This window comes from Hypanus sabinus, chromosome 14, assembly GCF_030144855.1.
Source record: "Hypanus sabinus isolate sHypSab1 chromosome 14, sHypSab1.hap1, whole genome shotgun sequence".
Taxonomy (NCBI): domain Eukaryota; kingdom Metazoa; phylum Chordata; class Chondrichthyes; order Myliobatiformes; family Dasyatidae; genus Hypanus; species Hypanus sabinus.
In genome coordinates, this window is record NC_082719.1 from 52289416 (window position 1) to 52310484 (window position 21069).

General features: G+C 40.9%; 1 protein-coding gene across 4 annotated transcripts in view; it reads right to left on the reverse strand.

The window, feature by feature from the left end:
• LOC132404747 (uncharacterized) overlaps nucleotides 1-21069 on the reverse strand; it is a 77169-nt gene that overhangs the window by 55934 nt on the left and 166 nt on the right. For 3 of the 4 annotated variants that reach the window (XR_009515663.1, XM_059989192.1, XM_059989194.1), the window contains exon 1: nucleotides 20910-21055. The exons of the other annotated variant lie outside the window; for it this stretch is intronic. Coding sequence is in view for 2 of the 3 variants with exons in the window: in XM_059989192.1 (XP_059845175.1) it covers nucleotides 20910-21048 (139 nt within the window). In the remaining variant the exon portion in view is untranslated. Of the gene's footprint in view, nucleotides 1-20909; nucleotides 21056-21069 lie in introns of those variants that run through there. 4 annotated transcript variants of the gene reach the window in all.

Consider the following 21069-nt stretch of genomic DNA (forward strand, 5'->3'; position numbering starts at 1 on the left):
TAATCAAACAATTTACAATATTACTCAAATATCACTGAAATGTTAAAATCACAACACTCCTCCCTGCTTAGCTATAAACTTCAACTCATATAGAACAATATATAATGCAACTACTATATACAGACATCCATAACATAGTAAAATTTTAAGTTGTCCCATTCAGGACTGAGGATTTAATCGCTGTAGATAATTTCTTGCTCTTGAAGGGATAACATTTTTTCCTGACAATGGAGGTCACTCTGCTTGTGAAGTTTCTGGCTGGGAAAACAATCTCAGGTCTGGGGCTGGCTCTGTGGTGGTCATAGGTGTTCACACAGAGACTACAGTAAATGGCTCCAACAGCTCTGGACTCCTTTCTTCTCCTTCCGGTTTCTACATCTTGAACTCGGTAAGTTCCATTTAGTTCACTGGAGTATTCACTTTATCAATCCTTCAATTGCTCCCTTTATGATCTGATCTCTCCTCTTGGTTTCTTCATCCACAACATCGTCTGACAAATCCTCTGTTTTTGTATTCCATTAACTCCTTTCTGTTTAGCCTTCCATTCATCCAACTGGACTTTGCTCCTTGCATTTACTTTTACAAACAGCTTTTTGTCTCCCATTTGACACTCATGCAATAACCTTCATGCACACAGAGTAGATTCTTGTTCTTTATCTGCACAGAAGTCGAATGCTTACAACTTTCCTGGAGCTCCTTGAACTCTCCTCCAGCTTAAAACCAAGCCATATTTCACAATTAACAGCTTGATTAATATATCAAAAGTATGGTTCATGGTGTACAGCAAGGAGACAGTTGTGGCATCATCCAGTACCTTTCTTAACTCAATTTCATTACTCTACTGCAAAGGATGTGGCATGCAAATGATAGACGGATCTCCAATGAAGTTGTACTCGTGATCCCACAATGCTGGCCCTCCTGTTTTTACCATATACAAGCCCAACGTTGCTTGTTGGTTGTTGTATTCCACTGTTATGAATGTCATTCCCACCGGAATGATCTTTTCTCCAGTATCTCTTAGTTGGATATCCACAGGTTTCACTTCAGTATCTTTGAAATGCTGTTCAAACTCATTATGTAAAATGAGTGAAACAGCTGAGCCAAAGTTCAATTCTATTTTAATTAGTTTACCATTCACTTCTGGTAAGATGGCATTGCATTTGGATGCAGTGGCCTCTCGGGAGCCAATAAGAGGTGTTTTTATTTCTTTTTTAAGTGTCTTTTTTACAATCACAAGACAATGCCAGACTCCGGGTACTGCAAGTATATCCCATCAGTGAGCTGCTTGTTGCTGAAGGAGCTGGACTTGGTGTAGGCCATGTTGAAACCTGCTATAGGAAGGGATTGAAGGCATCGAAGTTGGTTCGCAAAGGCGGCACGCAGTGTAACCACGGATAATTGTCTTGGATATTTCTCTTGCGATTGCAAGACCATGTTGGACATTGATAGTGTAAGATGCTGCCGGCCTGTTTCCCTTGTTTGGTGGAGAAACAGATGATGGGGGAGCTGTATGGCCTCAGTTATAGAGAGGACTAGGCCTTAAGCTGCAGGCTTGCCAGGACAGGAAATGCCAGAGGTAATATAGCGTGGCATCCATTCATATATATATATATATATGCATGACTCTACGCATGCTCACTATCTTGAACTTTTTGTGTAAATTTTGCACCTCGGACCGAGAGAAACATTGTTTCATTCGGCAGTATTCATGCATGGTTGAATGATAATTAAACTTGAATTTGATTTGAGTTGAATTGAATTTCTGGTGCAAGCCAATTTGCTTGTCTGTTGTTAGCTTCACATTGTAAATCACAAGGCCAGACTGCCCTGTGGCACTCTCATCACTATCAGAATTTTCATCAACAGCTGGCAGATTAATGCTCTTTTTGAAACTGCACCTTGACTTTTTAAACCTGTATCTCTTTCATTTACATTCCATTTATTTTTGTCTGCCCACCAGACTCTTTGTATGTGTTCTATTTGGTGCATTTTCTGCAAGGTTTGCCATTCAGTCTGCTTTGGTCTGATGTATGTGAGCCCCTGCCCCAACACTAACACAATTTGTTCAGCCAGGCATATCTCCATCTAAATGCTGCAATTTTGTTCATGCTCACTTCCATTCCTGACTTCAACTCTATGTTTCCATTGATATAGCTATTTCAACTGCTCTTTTAAATGTGAGTTGTGCTTCATGTATGAGCCATTTTAAAATGCTTTCTTGTAATACTCCACAATCTAAACAATCTCTTAGTGCATCTATAAACCCATTATTGAACTGACAATGCTCAGATAACTTTTTCAATTCAGCTACATAAGCTAAAGTGGAATGCCCTCCCTTTTGATTCCACTTATGAAACTTACAAGTGTTCTGTAGTCAACAATAATTTTAGTTCTAAATGTTCCTGTGTTAGTTTCAGAGCTCAGTTCAGCTAGTTTGGTTGGAGTAGTTAAACTTCAAAGCAAACTGTATGTCCTTAAATCCCCCGTACTCAGCAAAATTGGCACTTGTTTCGCATCGGCTATTCCCAGTTGTTTTAAAAATACTGCTCAATCTGTTCAGTATATAAAATCCAGTTACCTCTTTTGTAATCAAATGCATCAATCTTTCCAATGAAACCAGCTATTTCTGCTTTCTTTATGATTATTATCACCCAATAGTCACTGTTTACGAACCCATGAATTCTTCTGTATTCTGCCTTTTTTAAAACTCAATTGTGACTTCCATTCCAAAGAACAAGCACTGTGCTGCTTTTTTTTTTAAACTCGACCATTTCGCTGCACCTCAGTGGGTATGTAGTGGTCTCAGTTTCATTTCAAAATTACCTCGTCACCATTGTTCTGTTTTGTAACTTCAAAACGTTCAATTCAAAAGAAAACAAGACAGCCAGGAGATGTGAGTCTCAGTTCCTGTTTACTTTAAACGAGTCGTACATATATCACGTGGTAACATCATGACATATAAAATTCATAGATTTTTATATATATAATCCATAATGAATTATTTAAAAGAACGAATGCTTAATCAAACAATATATTTACAATATTATTCAAATATTACAGAATTATTAAATGCACAACACATCCACTTTGCACAACTAACCAAGATTGTTTTCCTCTCCAAAGCCTGAAAAGTCCGGAAAATCTGCCAATCCATCATGATCAAAATTCCAGATTTGCTGGATTTTTGGATATTAAAATTTGCCAATCGATCATGATCAAAATTCCAGATTTGCTGGATTTTTGGATATTATAATTTGCTTATTGTGATAAAAGGTCAATCCAGAATTTGAAAAAGCAGGATCACTTTTGGAAGAATCTTATTGCATGAACCTTCACTTTTGAGGCTTACATATGAAATCTGGGTTACTCCAGGTTTAAAAATGTTGAAAAGAGTACATATATTTTATATTCCGTAACAAGAAGCTACATTCCAATAGCATCTGACTTCTACTTCCAATCTGAGGCATAGGGAGATGAGCTAAGCATCAATTCAATTGACATGTTTATTATTGATAGTACAAACCAATCTGGCACTCGAAAACCCTATATATTCCTTTATAAGAGCAGTCAGCGTCCAAATTACTGCCGATCAGAAGCAAGCGAATTTAAAACTGGGGTCACATCTATCCATTCCTGGTGAAAATCCTCATGTTCATCCTAGACAGAATAGGAAAATGATCTATCCATTCAAAAAAAAATGCATTCTGTGCTGAAAGATATTTTTAGAATTCTTAACAGCTACTTATGCTAACAGCTTGTGCATCTGTGCCGAAATAGCACCTTCTTCTTAGCAATCTCTTGGCACTGAAGATGATTTGCTGTTTTTTTAGGCTCTGAAGTTACATTGCAGTTAATGCTGCTGACAGGGACTCAGGTTCTGTCCTGACTTCAAGTCCTCTCTGTGCTTCTGTCTTGTTCTCCTCATAACTTTGTGGTTTTCCTCCCTATCCCAAAAATGTGTTTTGACTAAATAGCAACTATAAAATAATCCATAGATTAGCTAAGTGACAAAAGCAACAAAGATGAGTTGAGGGCAAGTTTCATGAAGTACTGAGAAAAATGAAAAGGTGCAAAATGGGACTAATAGGACTGCATGAACATGATGGGCTGAATAGCCTTTTTCTTATTGCAATCAGAAGGTAAATAAGCCAGGGGGCCATTGGGGGAACAGCAACAGAAAGGCAGGAAGTACCTGATAGGGTAAATGGGTAGATAGTTTGTGAAGTGCTGCACTCCTTCCCCTACTTACATAGGGCTTCAGCATGGTCATGATGCAGGGCCCCAGGATAACTTCCTGAAAGTGGCATCACAGGTAGAGATAGGGTCATAAAGAGAGCTCTTGGCACATTGACCTTCCTAAATCAGACCACTGAATACTGGAGTTGCGATGTTATGTTGAACTTGTATAAGGCGTAGGTGTGGCCAAACTTGGAGTATTACATACCATTCTGGTCACCTACCTACAGGAATGACATCAATACAATTGAAAGAGTATAGAGAAAAATTACAAGGACTTGAGACTATGAGTTATAGGGAAAGGTTGAATAGGTTAGAATTTTGTTCCCTGGAATGTAGCAGAATAAGAGAGATTTCATAAAGGAATAAAGAATTATTAGGAGTATAGACAGGGTGAATGTGATGCAAGCATTTTTTCCTCTGGTTGAGAGAGACGACAACAAGAAGTCATGGGTTAAGATGAAAGATGAAGTATTTAGGGGGAAGTTCATCACTTAGACGGTGATGTGATAAGTCCCTGAAATCAAACAGGAGTTTTCTCATGTCCACACAAGGGGACCTGTGTTAGCACAGCTGACCTTGTCAGTGGTGTCAACAAGTGTGGTGGGCGAATGACATACTTTGAAGGCCTGTAACGGTGGCAACACCCAGCACCAAGAGCTGACACGATGAAGTGGGGCCAATGATTCAATACCAGTTATTTTACGATTACAAGAGGCAGATCCTTTAGCCACTGTTCAGGATACACTTATAATGTCAGTTCATGAATTCTGTCAACAGAAAGATACATGACTTTGGTGGATGGACACATGAAGGTCATGGCAATAGATTTCATTATTCTGGAAGACTGTTGGTTTCTTTCCCTTGGGTGAAAGAATGTCCCCAAAGGGTGACATTCTTGAAGACAATGGCTAAAATCGAGCTAAATGTCCAGTTAGAAGACCTTGAAGTAGTGACCTACATACTCTCAATTTCACTCAAAGCAGCATCAAACAAAAACAGAGGCACTATCAAACTTACTGGAGTTCTTTGAGGATATAATGAGCACAGTGGATAGAGAGGAACAGATGAATGTTGTATACTTGAATTTCCATAAGGTGCTACATAAAAGGCATATCCATGAGATAAGAATACAAGGACTTGGGAATAATGTTTTGGCATGTACAGAGGATTGGTTAACCAACAGCGGCAGAGAGTATTTCTCTGGTTAGCAACCAGTGATCAGTAAGATGCTGCAGGGGCCATTGCTGGGCCTGCAACTGTTACTATATACATTAACTATTTAGAAGTGGAGACCAACCATAGCATATCTAAGTTTACTGCGTGGAAAGCATCCTGTGCAGAGGATGCCAAGAGTATGCAGAAAGGTAAAATTGATACCTGCGCGCAGTTGGAAGCCTGAGAAGTTTATTCATAATTAAGCTAGTAACTGAATGCCCAACTGTGGTGAACTGCCTGTCTGGACACGCCCCTTGCTGACTGCTCCTGTGGCTCCTCCCACAGGCCCCTGTATAAAGACGATCTGAGGCCTGACGCTCGGCCTCAGTCTCCAGGACTTAGTATGATGAACACTCACTCCTGGTTCCTTCTTCCCGTCAATAAAAGCCGATATCTCGCCTTACGTCTCAGTGTGAGTTATTGATGGTGCATCACCAACTAAACTAATTCCTTCTGCCTACACACACATAGTCCATATCCTTTGCCTTCCGTCACATTCCTGTGCCTGACCAAGAGCCTCTCGAACACCTCTGTCCTATTTGCCTCCACCACCACCCCAGGCAGCCACCAGTCTGTGTAAAAATCTCACCCAGCACATCTTTGAATTTGTCCCCTCTCCTTTTAAATACACGCCCTCTGGTCTTGGACATTTCAGACCTGGGAAAACCCGCATTTAAATCATTATAGGTGACAAACATTAGTGGACCTAACACCAATTCCTGTGGCACACCACTGATCACAGGCCTCCAGTCTAAAAAAGCAACCCTTCACTATCACTTTCTGACTTATATCACCAAACTAATTTTGCCCATCTCACCCTGGATCCCATGTGATTTAATCTTCCAGACTAATCTACCATGTGGAATCTTGTCAAAGGCATGGCCAATTGGTCAACATCCATTGCCTTGCCCTCATCAGTCTTTGCCACCCTTCAAAGAACTCAATTAAATTTGTGAGACATGATCTCCCATGCATAAGGCCATGCAGATGATTCCTATTCAAAGTTCAAGGCAAACTTATTATCAAAGTGCAGATATGTCATCATATACAACCCTGCAATACCTTTTCCTGTAGGCATACTCAATACATCAATGGAATAATAATAACCATAACAGAATTAATGAAAGACTGCTCAACTTGGGTGTTCAACCAGTGTGCAGAAGACAACAAAATGCAAATACAAAAAGAATAAACAAATACATAAATATCAAGAACATGAGATGAAGAGTCCTGGAAAGTGATTCTATTGGGTATGAGAACATATCAATGATGGGACAAGTGTGATTGAGTGAAGTTATCCCCTTTGGTTCAATAGCCTGATGGTTAAGGGTTAATAACTGTTCCTGAACCTGGTGGTGTCCTCAGTCCTTGCCTTTCCAAATGATGGAAGACCCATCTGTAACTTTCCCATCATTGTTGTTTGGCTCATTAAGCTGTAGTTCCCTGGCTTGTCCTTCCTCTCCTTTCTAAATAAAGGGATAACATTTTCCACCCTCCAGTCTTCTGGTAACTCACCCATGGCTAAACTTGATGTAAATATATCTACCAGGGCCCTTTCAATTTCTTCCCCAGCTTTCCACAATGATCCCAGGATATTGGTCCAGTCAGATTTGGTTGATCAACTTAATATGCTTTAACATCAGCACGCCTTCTTTTGTTGGATATGTGGATATGTTCCAGGGTATCACTGTTCATTTTCCTTCTTTCCTACGATCAACTGAGATGAGAAATATTCATGTAAGATATCACCCACCTCCTTTAATTCTACACATAGATGCCCACATTGATCCCCAAGGGGACTTACTTTCTCCTTAGTTACTCTTTTGGTCTCAATGTAGAATTTCTTGGGATTATCTTGTATCTTATTTGCCCAAGCTATCCAATCTCTTTTTACCTTCCTGGTTTATCTTTTGTGTACAACTTCATTTCTTATACTCCTCAAGGGATAGGCTTGATTCTAGCTGCCTGTACTTGTCAACTGTCTCCTTCTTGTTCCTGACCAGGGCCTCATCAATCAAGGTTCCCAAAGTCTGATCGTCTCTCTCTTCACTCTAACTGGAACATACCGTACCTGAACTCTCCCTACCTCACTTTCCACTTTGAAACATCCTCTCCTAATCAACCTTTTCAAGTTCCTGTCTAAAGCCTTCAAAATTTAATTCTTTAACATGTGGCAATTGATGGTGATGAGGTTAGAACTTCAGGATAGCATGCAGAATGCTGAACTGGGCCAAGGAACAGCAGGCAGTGATCAATGAGGCTGACTAACATGGAAAGAAAGAATAACATAAAAAGCATTGCTTGAAAACTGTAGACACAAGAGATTCTGCAGATGTTGGAAATCTTGAGTAACATACATAAATTGCTGGAGGAGCTCAGCAAGTCATCTACATAAAAACTGTAGGTGAGATGAGAAAAATTGGATGCCCATACACATAAAGATAACAGGATAATTTAATGAAACAATTACATAGTGTGTTTTGCATTATTAGACAAACAAAATATAAAAGCAACAGTCACTAGTTAGGTCACAGCTGGGATACTATAAACCACTCTCGGCACCATTCTTCAAGAAAGATAAAAATAAATTACATTTACTGGGAATGAAAGATTTCAGGTATGAGGAGAGTTCAGGTACTTGGGACAGATCAAAAAGGTTAATGTTAAAAAAAAACCCTCTAGACTGATAATAACATTGCAATCAACTTTTTAGTTTAACATCTGTTCTGGTAATGCACTGGATTCTAAACAGAATGATAAATTTGTTTTGACAGTCAGTACTGAGTTTCATACATTGAAAAATTTGCTCGAATGTCACATTTTCTTAGAGGTCAGATGGATAAATTTGAGTAAAGTAATTAAGTCACAATGTTGCAGTAATTAATAATTTTCAGACATATTCCTAAGGTAAGCAACTTTTCTTCTTTTCTACTGTGTTATCTGGAAATGTAGAATGCAGATGGTGTAAAGCAATAGACATACAGCACTATCTAAAAAAAATAGAATTGCATAGCAAAGATCCTCACAATGGAATATAAGCAAAGCTTGAATCATTTTATATCAGAAACAGCTGTGAATATAACCAGGGCCAGGCTGTCCTGCCCTAAAATGTTATATTCGTATCGTAAAAGATTATTTGTTGAATAATTTCTTCTACTGCTGAGCGCCAAACTAATGCTTATGAGTCTATGAGTCTTTTTTTTCAAACAACCTGTGACAAAACTGAAATTTTCAAAAGGGTCACAAAATTTCTCAAGCTAAATAACTTTATACTTATTGTAACAACGAATACATCTCCAACAAAGGTAAAATTAACTCAGCAACTAACAGGAATGAGGAAAATAATGTAAAAATCTCCAAAGGAGAGAACACATATATACCACGTTGTATGACGTGGGCAATGGTGGTCTTCCATCTGAGAAGTTCTAATCACCCCTTCAAAACTTTTAACTGCCCATCCCTTCGTGTATCTACCAACTGTGACTTTTTCTTCCATTAATTTTTCCCATCACTGCTAGGTACTTGAGCTTCTCTTAGTGCATCCCAGAAATTCTAGCTGCCATTGCCTGATCAATGATATCAGCTCTCTTCTTATTCCAGCTTTTCACAACACTGTGCTTCCACAATACTTGCATCATTCTTCTCAAAAGCCACTTTTCTGTAGCTTCGAGTCTTCCCTCATTTTGTTTTGATATTGTCCAATATTTGTTTCCATAGGTTAGTTTTGAACGAACATAGCACCACAACACTTCCCAGTTTCGTACCCATGGAAATTACAGTATGATTTTTTAATACCTTGCTCAAATGTGGATTTATCAATACCAATCCTTATTCTAACCTCAACACCAGCTCCACTGTCAGATGGTATCGTGTTCCCCAAGTAATTGAACTTTCTTATTCTTTCACTGTTTCGTTACTCACTTTCAGTTTGCATGTCTGTATTTCCTTCTTCTTTGTGACAACCATACAACTGGTTTTTGTGCAGCTGATGGGCAATCCTCTCTTTGCACGTTCTTAGATGACTTTATTCATATTTCCTGGAGGTTCTCTTCTTTGGAAATAACTATTAGCACTGTGTCACCTTTGTTTCGTAAGTTATCCAAATTATCATGCCTGGAATACTGCTAATTCCTCTTAGAATGTTCTCGCTATAGAGATTAAATAGGCCGGGGCAAGAGAACACATCCCTGTCTGACTCCCCTCTTAATCCGGACAAAATCACTTGTCTCATTTTCAACTCTCATTCCTGCTCTTTGCTCCCAATACAAATTTCTGATGATTCTGATATCTTTCCCATCAATGCCCAGTGCTGAAGGATTTTTATAAGTTCTTCATGTCTCACCTTTGTTTAATCAATGAAACATTGGTATACATCTTTCCAGACCTCTATGGTGCCCTCATAAATCATTCTAAGGATGAAGATTGCATTTTGCGTTCCACTATCAACAATGAAGCCACACTGCTTTAGTTTCATGCTTTTTCTTGCTCTCAACATGATGATTCACAGCAGGACTTTTCTAACATGACTCATCAAACTAATTGTGCAGTGTAACTTGCATTCAATCGCTCAAAGATTTTTTGGCAATGCAGTAAATACTGACTTGCTGATTTCCTCAAGTATTTCCCCATTATCATCTATTTCATTCAGCAAATCCGTCAACCTTTCAATCTGGAAATCTTCCAGTGCTTCAGTCATTTCTATAGCAATGCCATCTGGTCCTAATGCTTTATTCTTTTTCCACTTTCCCCACAGCTGCTTTGACTCCTGATTTCACAATCAGTGGGCTGCCTATGTTCTTAGTAACAGAGCTTTACATAAGAACACAAGAAATAGGAACAGGAGGAGGCCATTCGGCCCATCGAGTCTGCCCCACCATTCATTAAGATCATGGCTGATCTGTCAGCTCCATCTACATGCCTTTTCCCCATAATCTTTAATTCCCTTACTATCTAAAAAACCTACCTAACTGTATCTTAATAATATTTAATGAAGAACTCTCAACTGTTTCCCTGGGCAGAGAATTCCACAGATTCACCACTCTCTGGGAAAAACAGTTTCTCCTCATCTCCGTCTTAAATGTTCTCCCCTGAATCTTGAGGCAATGTCCCCTAGTTCCAGTCTCACCTACCAATGGAAACATAGTATACTTTTATCTTATCTATCCCTTTCAAAACTTTTCATGTTTCTATAAGATCCCCTCTCATTCTTCTGAATTCCATAGAGTATAGCCCCAGGCTACACAGTCTCTCCTCATAGGTTAACCCCTTCACCTCTGGAATCAACCTGGTGAACCTCCTCTGCACCATCTCCAAAGCCAGTGTATCCTTCCTCAAGTATGGAGACCAAAACTGCACACAGAGGCCAATCCTGCCATCAGAAGCTTGGAGAGGAAAGAACTTCAACCAGGTCCACTGTCTGAGGATAAAAGACAGCAGCTGGCTGCGGCAGCATAATTGAGTTTTAACCAGTGACCAATCAGCATCTGGGATTGATTAGTAAGAGCAAATTAAAGGAAGGCAGGGGCAAGTGCAGCAGCCATCGTCTGAGTGGACAGATCAGAGTGCTGATCTTGAGGGTTTAGCACTTCGAGGCTTCACTCAGAGAAAGCAAAGAAAATATCTAGCTTTTTTTTTCCCTTCTCTTCTTTATATCTGCTTAGCTAGAACAATAGAAATGCCATGCAGGTTAGTGAAACACTCCTCTTGCAGGACATGGGGAAGCAGGGAGACCTCCAGTGTCCCTGATGACAACAACTGCAAGAAGTGCATTCAGCCATGGCTTCTAACAAACCACGTTAAGGAGTTTGAGCTGGAAATGGATGACCTCTGGATCATTTGGGAGCTGAAAGGGTAACAGATAGGACATATAGAGAGGTGCAGGACACAGGAAAATGGGTAACAGTTGGAAAGGAGTTAAGAAGCTAGTGGAGAAAGTACCCTTGTGACGATCCCTCTCAAGAACAGGTATATCACTTTGGATGCTGATGAGGGGTGGGATGACCTAACAGAGGAGGGTCACAGTGGTCAGGTCTCTGACACAGTGTCTGTATCTGTGACTCAGGAGAGAAGGGGGATGGGGGGAGAAAAGGCAAGCTGTGGTGACAGGGGATTTGTCAGTTAGGAGAGTGGACAGGAGGTTCTGTGAGTGAGAACGAGATTCCCAGATGGTCAGTTGCCTCCTGTGTGTCAGGGTCCAGGATACCTCAGACAGCCAGACGCCATGGCCCATGTAGGTAGCAAGACATGGGCAGGATGAGTGATAAGGCTCTGCGTAGGGAGTTCAGGGGGTTAGGTACTATATAAAATGGCAGGATCTCCAGGGTTGTGATCTCAAGATTCCTACCTATGCCATGTGCAAGTGAGGCTAGAACTAGGAAGATTATATAGCTTAATACGTGGCTAAGGTGTTGGATAGGTGAGAGGGCATAAGATTTTTGGATAATTGGGCTCTCTTCCAGAGAAGATGGGACCTGTACAGAAGGGACAGTTTGCGCCTGAACTAAAAGACTAATATCCTAGCGGGAAGGTTTGTTAGTGCTGCACGGTAGGGTCTAAGCCGGTGTTGCAGGGGGATGGGAACCAGAGTGCCAGACACAGTTAGTGGAGAGGTTGTGGAGGCAGATGTCGGTAAGACCTCAGACAAAGGTTGGAATCAAAAGATTGAACGTGGTGCAACTAGTATCCTGAGGTGCCAATATCTCAAGACGAGATGTATCGTAGGAAAAGCAGATAATAGTGCTTTGGATGAGGTAACTGGTTTACAAACAGAGGGAATGTGCAGTGAGGAGAGGCTGTTGATCGGGCAAGGTTGCAATCAATAGAGTGAGTTGCAACATAAGAGGTGGACAAAATCGAGAGGGGTGAATACAGGACTGAAGGTGTTGGATCTGACTGCAGTATACAGAATAAGGTAGATGAACTTGCAGCACAATTGTAGATTGGCAGGGATGATGCTGTAGGCATAACTGAATCGTGGCTGAAAGATTATAGCTGGAAGTTTAATGTTCAAGGATACACATTGTATTGAAAGGATTGGCAGGAAGGCAGAGGGGGCAGTGTTGCTCTATTGGTAAAAAATGAAATCAAATCATTTAAAAAGAGGTGACATAGGGTCAGAAGTGTTAAATCATTGAGGATAGAATTAAGAAACTACAAGGATAAAAAGACTCTGATGGGAGTTGTATACAGATCCCCAAACAGTAGCAAGGAAGTGGCTTATAAATTACAACAGGAGATAGAAAATCCATGCCAGAAGGGTAATATTACAGTAGTCATGGAGAACTTCAATATGCAAGTAGGTTGGGGAAATCAGGTTGGTGCTGAATTACAGGAGGGGTAATTTCCAGAGTGCTTATGAGATAGCTTTTTAGAGCAGCTCATGGTTGAGCCCACTAGAGGATCAGCTATTCTGGATTGGGTGTTGTGCAATGAACCAGAATTGATTAGTGAGATTAAGATAAAAGAACCCTAAAGGGCAAGTGATCATAATATGATTGAATTCAGGCTTAAAATTGATAAGGAGAATGTAACAGTATTGCAGTGGAGTAAAGGGAATTACAGAGGCGTGAGCGAGGAGTTGGCCAGAACTGATCGGAAAAGAACACTGGCAGAGATGATGACAGAGCAGCGATGGCTAAAATTTCTGGAAGCCATTTAGAAGGCACGGGATATATACATCCCTTTAAAAAACCAACAAAACACAACTAAAAAAGTAAGTAAGAAGGTAACGACTGAATACAGAAGTAAGCTAGCTAATAATATTAAAGAGGACACCAAAAGTTTTTTCAGATACATAGAGTGTAAAAGACAGGTGAGAATGAATTTCAGACCACTGAACAATGAGGCTGGAGAGGTAATAACAGGAGACAAGGAAACAGAGGATGAACTAAATAAGTATTTTTCACCAGTCTTCACTGTGGAAGACACCAACAGTATAGTGCAAGTTCCAGGTATTGGGGGTGTGACGTGTGTGAAGTTACCATAACTAGAGAGAAGGTTATTGAAACTGAAAGGTCTGAAGATTGATAAGTTATCTGGACCAGATGGTCTGCATCCCAGAGTTCTGAGAAGGGGCTGAAGAGATTGTGAAGGCATTAGTAATGATCTTTCAAAAATCATTAGATTCTGGAATGGTTCCAGAAGATTGAAAAATTGTAGATGTCATTCTGCTCTTCAAGAAGGGAGGAAGGCAGAAGAAAGGATGAACTCAGTGGTTGGGAAGATATTGGAGTCTATTATTAAGGATGAGGTCTCAGGGTACCTGGAGGCTCATGAAAGATAAGCTTCAAGGGAAAATACAAGCAGGATAGACCAAGGGGAATTGGTTGATGGTGTGTACTTGGATTTTCAGAAGGCCTTGAACAGGGTGCCACACATGAGGCTGCTTTACAAGATACAAGCCCATGGTATTACAGGAAAGATTCTAGCATGGATAAAGCAGTGACTGATTGTCAGGAGGGAAAGAATGGGAATAAAGGGAGCCTTTTCTGGCTGGCTGCCAGTGACTAGTAGTGTTCCACAGGGATGAAGTACCACTGCGTGAAGTGCATCCAGCTGCACTCCTTGAAGACCATGTTAGGGATCTGGAGCAGCAGCTGGATGACCTTTGGTTTGTATGGGAGAGTGAGGAGATCATCGATCAGACTAACAGGGAAGTACTCACCCCTAAACTGCAGGAGGCAAGTAGCTGGGTGACGGTCAGGAGAAATGTGAATAGGCAGTTAGTGCAGAGCACCCCTTGGTGCCAGGGTCGGGGATGTCTCAGATTGCGTCCACAGCATTTTGGAGGGGGAGGGAGAGCAGCTACACGTCTCGGTAAATATTGGTACCAATGACTTAAGAAGGACATGCAAAGAGATCCCAAAGAGAAGTTAGAGAGCTAGGCAGAAAGCTGAGAAACAGGACCACCCGGGTAGTAATTTCCAGATTGATATCTGTGCCACGCACTCATGAGGGTAAGAACAAGTTGACTTGGAAGATAGATGCGTGACTGAGAAGCTGGTGCAGGGGACAGGACTTCAGGTTCTTGGATTATTGGAATCTCTTCTGGGGCAGGTATGACCTATACAAAAGTGACGGGTTGCACCTGAACCAAAGGGGGACCAATATTCTCATGGGCAGTTTTGTTAGAGCTGTTGGGGAGGTTTTAAACTAATTTGGCGGTGGGGGGTGGTGGGAATCACAGTGATGGAATTCAGGATAGGATGATGGTTAGAAAACCAAAGGTAGCATGCAGTCAGACTGTTGAGAAGGGCAGGCAGATGATAGGACAAAATTGGAGCCAGCAGGAAGAGTATCAGTGCATTAGGGATGCCGAATCAAAAAAGGTAGCAAATACAGTACTCAAAGTGTTATATCTCAAAGCATGGAGTATAAGAAATAAGGTGGATGATCTACTACAGATTGTCAGGTATGAGGTTGTGGCCATCACTGAATCATGACTGAAGGAAGTTATAGCTGGGAGCTAAATGTCCAAGGTTATATGTTGTATTAGAAGGATAGGAGGGTAAACAGAGGGGGTACTGTGGCTCTGCTGGTAAAGAATGGCATCAAATTAGTAGAAAGGTGTGACATAGTGTCAGAAGAAGTTGAATCCTTGTGGGTTGAGTTAAAAAACTGCAAGGGTAAAAGGACATTGATGGCAATTATATACAGGCCTCCCAACAGCAGCTGAAATGGGACCACAGATTACAATGAGAAATAGAAAAGGTGTGTCAAAAGGGCAATGTTATGATAGTCATGGGAGATCTCAACATGCAAGTTGATTGGGAAAAATCAGGTTGGAAATGGATCTCAAGAGAGCAAGTTTGTTGAATCCCTGTGAGATGGCTTTTTAGACCAATTTGTAATTGAGCCTACTAGGGGATTAGCTATACTGAATTGGGTGTTATGTAATAAACTAGAGCCTATTAGGGAGCTTAAGGTAAAAGAACCCTTAGGGGACAGTGATCACAATATGATGAAGTTCAACTTGAAATTTGTTAGAGTGAAAACTAAGTCTGACAGCAGTTTTTCAGTAGAGTAAACAAAATTACACTGGCGTGAGAGAGGAGTTGGCCAAAGTAAGTTGGAAGGAGATGCTGGCAGGGATGACAGCAGAGCAGCAATGGTGTGAGTTTCTGGGAAAAATGAGGAAGGTGCAAAATAGATGTATTCCAAAAGTGAAAAAATACTCAAATGGCAAATTGTATAACTGTGGCTTACAAGGGAAGTCAAAGCTAATGTAAAAGCAAAAGAGAGAGCATATAAGAAAGAAAAAAATAACAGGAATATAGGGAACTGGAAACCTACAGAAAGCAACTTAAAGAATCATTAGGAGGGAAAAGATAAAACGTGAAAGCAAGTTAGCAAACAATATCAAAGTGGAGAGTAAGAGCTTTTCCAAGTATATAAAAAATATGAGATGAGAGTGAATATAGGACCACCAGAAAATGAGGCTGGAGAAATACTAACAGGGGACAAGGAGATGGCAGATGAACTAAATGAGTATTTTCCATCAATCTTCACTGTGGAAGACACTAGCAGTGTGCCAGAAGTTGAAGGGTGTGAAGGAAGGGAACTGAGTTCAGTTACTATTATAAGGGAGAAGCTGCTCAAAAAGCTGAAAGACCTCAGGGTATACAAGTCACCTGGACCAGATGAACCCTAGGGTAGCAGCAGAGATTAGTAATGATCTTGCAAAAATCATTGGACTCAAACATAGTGCCAGAGGACTGGAAAATTGTAAATGTCACTATACTATTTGAGAAAGGAGGAAGGGAGCAGAAAGGAAGTTATAGGCCAGTTAGCCTGATCTCAGTGGTTGGGAAACTGTTAGGGTCAATTGTTAAGGATGAGGTGATGGAGTACTTGGTGACATAGGACAATATAGGACAAACTCAGCATGGTTTCCTCAAGGGAAAATCTTGCCTGATTAACCTGTTGGAATTCTTTGAGGATAGATAAAGAGGACGTAGTGGATGTTGTATATTTATACTATTAGAAGCCTTTGACATATGAGGATGCTTACCAAGTTAAGGGCCCATGGTATTACAGTACCATGGTATTATAGTAACATGTTACTAACATGGTTAGAGCATTGGCTGATCGGTAGGAGTCAGTGAGTGGGAATAAAAGATTGTTTTCTGGTTTGTAGCCAGTGACTAGTGGTGGTCCGCAGGGGTTATTGGGGGACCACTTCTTTTTATGTTGTATATCAGTGATTTACATGATGGAATAGGTGGCTTTTTGCCAAGTTTACAGATGATATGAAGATTGGTAGAGGGGTAGGTAGTTTTGAGGAAACTCGTAGGCTGCAGAAGGACTTAGACAGATTAGCAGAATGGGCAAGGAAGTGGTAAATGAAATACAATATCGAAAAATGCATGGTCATGCACTTTGGTAGTAGAAATAAATGTACGGACTATTTTCTAAACAGGGAGAAAATCCAAAAATCTGAGATACAAAGGGATTTGATGTTGAGGCTTTATAAGTCACTGGTGAGGCCTCACCTTGAGTACTGTGGACAGTTTTGGGCTCCTCATTTAAGAAAAGATGTGCTGGTGGAGGAGAAGGTTCATAGAAGGATCACCAGGATGATTCTGGGAATAAAAGGGTTATCAATGAGGATGTTTGATGGCTCTGGGCCTGTACTCAATGGAATTTAGAAGGATGGGTGTGGATCTCATTGAAACCTTTCTAATGTAGAAAGGCCTAGACAAAGTAAATTTGGAAAGGATATGGTGGGGGAGTATAGGACAAGAGGGCACAGCCTCAGGATAGAGGGCATGCATTTAAAACTGCGATGTGCAGACATTTCTTTAGCTAGACGATGATGAATTTGTGGAATTTGTTACGACAGGCAGCTGGAGGCCAGGTCATTGGGTGTATTTAAGGTGGAGATTGATAGGTTCTTGATTGGACAAGGCATCAAAGGTTATGGGGAGAAGGCTGGCAAATGGGGCTCAGGAGGGGAAAAATGGATCAGCCATGATGGAATGGCAGAGCAGACTCGATGGGACAATAGCCCAATTCTGCTCCCATGTCGTATAAGACCTTAAGACCATCAGATATAGGAAAAAAAGTAAGGCGCTCGGACCATTGAGTTTACTCCACCATTCAATCATGGGCTGATCCACTTCATCCAGTCATCCCTACTCCTCTACTTTCACCCCATACCCTTTGATGCCCTGACTAATCAAGAACCTACCTATCTCTGCCTTAAATACACCCAATGACTTGGCCTCTACAGCCACTCGTAGCAATAAATTCCACAGATTTACCAGCCTCTGATTAAAGAAATTTCTCTGCATCTCAGTTCTAAAAGTTCAATCCTGAAGTTGTGCCCTCTTGTCCTAGAATTCCCTACCATGGGAAATAACTTTGCCATATTTAATCTGTTCAAGCCTTTTAACATTTGGAATTTATAGGTATGTGCTAGAACTGATCCTTTTTATGTTTTCTGTCAATGATTTGGATAATGGAATTGATGGCTCTGTTGCAAAGTTTTCAGGCAATATGATGATAGGTGGAGGGGCGAGTAGTTTTGAGGAGGTAGAGAGGCTACAAATGGACTCAGACAAATAAGAAGAAATGGCAAAGAAATGCCAGATGCAATAGAGTGTCGGGAACTGTATGGTCATGCACTTAAGTAGAAGAAATTAAAGGGTTGGCTATTTTCCAAATGGAGAGAAAATACAAAAATCTGAGGAGCAAAGGGACTTGGGAGTCCTTGTGCAGGCTTCCCTAAAGGTTAACTTGCAGATTGAGTCTGTGGTGAGGAAGGCAAATCCAATGTTAGCATTCATTTCATGAATAAAATAAATGTGCTGAAACTGGAGAGGGTTCAAAAGTGGTCTAAAAAATGATTCCAGGATATGAAGAGCATTTGATGGTTCTGTGGCTGTGTTCACTGGAATTCAGAAGAAAGAAGGGTGATCTCTTCGAATCCTATCAAATGATGAAAGGCCTTGATAGAGTGGATAGGGAAGATGCTCCATCTGGTGGGAGAACACAGCCTCAAACTGTGGGGCACCCTTTTAGAATGGAGATGAGGAGGAATCAGGATGAATTTCTTTAGCCAGCAAGAGGTGAATCTGTGGAATTCTTTGCCACAGGAAGCGGTTGATAACTTCTTGATTGGTCAGGGTATGAGGGGATATGTGGAGAAGCAGGAGATATGGGCTGAGAGTCAAATTGGATCAACCATGATGAAATGGTGGATCAGACTTGATGGGCCAAATGGCCTAATACTGTTCCTATATCTTATGGTCTAATTGTTGGCTTCTCTCGTCTCATATCTTTAAACAAGTTGACAATGTATTCAAACCATCTAGCCTGTATATCTGCTTTTTCATGTGTATCAATCCATCTTTCACCTTCAAACATCCACTAGATGTTCAAGAATTAGCACCTGCCAGTGTCCTCGCCCTCTTGTGCATATTGCCAGAATTTTTCAGTTTCTTTACCTTTGTACGTTCTTTATTTATCCATTGGCCCTTAGCCTCCCTTCATTTTTGCTTGATTTCTTTGTTCACAGTTTTATATTTATCACTGATCTTTGGTGTGACTTTCTGTTTTTCTTTCATTAGATCCAGAATTTCATCTGTAATCCATTTTTCTTCTCTTTTCTCTTTTTCAGTATCACTTCATTCATGACTGCCTTTTAAAAATTTTAACCAATTTGGTGCATTCTCCACTGTGAGAACTTCATATCTGTTCTTCACTGCTAAATTGCATTTAATTTTCATGTCTGGATCTTTCAAGCAAGCCAGATCTAATTAGGTAAAACCCTTAGACTTCTTTAACTATCTAAGCTTAATTGTATATCACTGGAACATGGTGACTCTCACAGTCTGCTCCTGGATATGCCTTGAATGGATGGCATTCCTAAAATGCTTGCTGATTGTGACCTGTCTATTTGATTGCAATATTGACCTGGGCTTCTCCAAGTTCACTATCTTCTTACTATATGTTCTACTTCAACCATGTGTTTGTTATCTGATCATTCGCACCACACCAATTTGTAAATCACTCACCTCTGTCATTCCTGGTTCCCAATCCCAATCTGCTGACAATATCACCATCTCGTTGTTGTCCAACTTTGGCATTCACCTCTCCTACCACCATAATGATATCTTGTGATTTGCAGTGGTCCTTTGCTTCTAGCAAGATTTCATAAAAAACTTCCTATGTCTTCTGTAGTACTCCGTCTGATAATGCCCAAATATCCCATAAGGCTTTAGCTTCTTTCATTCCCACACCTCAGTCATGTTTATCACTACCTGAATAAATCAGTTTGTCTTCATCAGAATCAAAACATCCAATCCCATTCCATTTGATGCTTCACATTCTCCAGATTTCCAGCTTGATAAAGAGTTTTCACATTCTGTATATTTGTTGCAGACAGTAGCCTGATGATCGTCAAGTCTCACCTATTGTACATGAATGTCTCTACTCAGTGAGGGATCATTGCCTGTGGGATAACTTCACCCCCCCCCCATCCCTATCCATTTTCTCCTTTCAAAGTCACATTTTAATCATGCGCAGGTATAATATCCCACTAATTTTACACCAGTAGTCTTATAATCATTTATGATGTCCATGTCCATGTCCACTGCACCCATGAGTTACTGAGCCATTAAGTACAGAAGCAGGTTTCTTAGTCCACATTATGCTTACCAACCATCAAGCACCTATTTGCACTAATCCTATTTACAAGCAATCAGCCATAGCATCCTGTGCCTTGACAATTCAAGTGCTTGTCTAGTTGTTTAAGTATCTGCCTCCATAACCTTCTCAAGCAATGCGTTACAGATTGTAACCACCCTACTGGGTGAAAACACCCAAGGAGGACAAGAATATAAAACAAGGGGGGCGTAATGCTGAGACTTTATAAGGCACCGGTGAGGCCTCACTTGGAGTACTGTGTGCAGTTTTGGGCCCGTTATCTAAGAAAGGGTGTGCTGACAAAGGACGCTCACGGAACATGATTCGGGGATTGAACGGTTTATCATACGAGGGCTGTTGGATGGCTCTGGGCCGGTACTCACCGGAATTTAGAAGAATGAGGGGTGGGGGTGGCAGTGGAACCTATCGAATGTTGACGGGTCTCGATAGAGTGGCTATGGAGAGAGGGTGTTTCCTATAGGAAGGGAGTGAGTGTTTGTGTTTGGGGGCGGGTCTACGGCCAGAGAGCAGTCTCAGAATAGAGGAATGTCCATGTAGAATGGAGATAAGGTCTTTGGAATGTATGTAGGAGGAAACCAGTGCACCCAGAGAAAACCACGTTGTCGCGGGGGTAATGAACAAACTTCTTACTACCAGCAGCGGGAATTGAATTCCAATCCCTTGCGCTGGAAAGCGTTACGCCACCGTGCCACCAAACTTTTAAGTCAAAACTTTAAAAGATTACACGTATCGGTAGGGAATCGGACAAGTTGTTAACCAAAATTTTAAAACTGGCCCACTTCTCTCACTTAAATACGTAATCCGTGCAAAGTTGCCGGACGTCAAGAGCGCCGGTGCCCGATTGAAGATTACCGAAGCCATTTGTGTCAGGAAGTGCAAAAGACATGTAAAAGTTTTACCGCACATTCTCCCGAAATGTCTTGCCATTTAAAAACGCTACGAGCACCT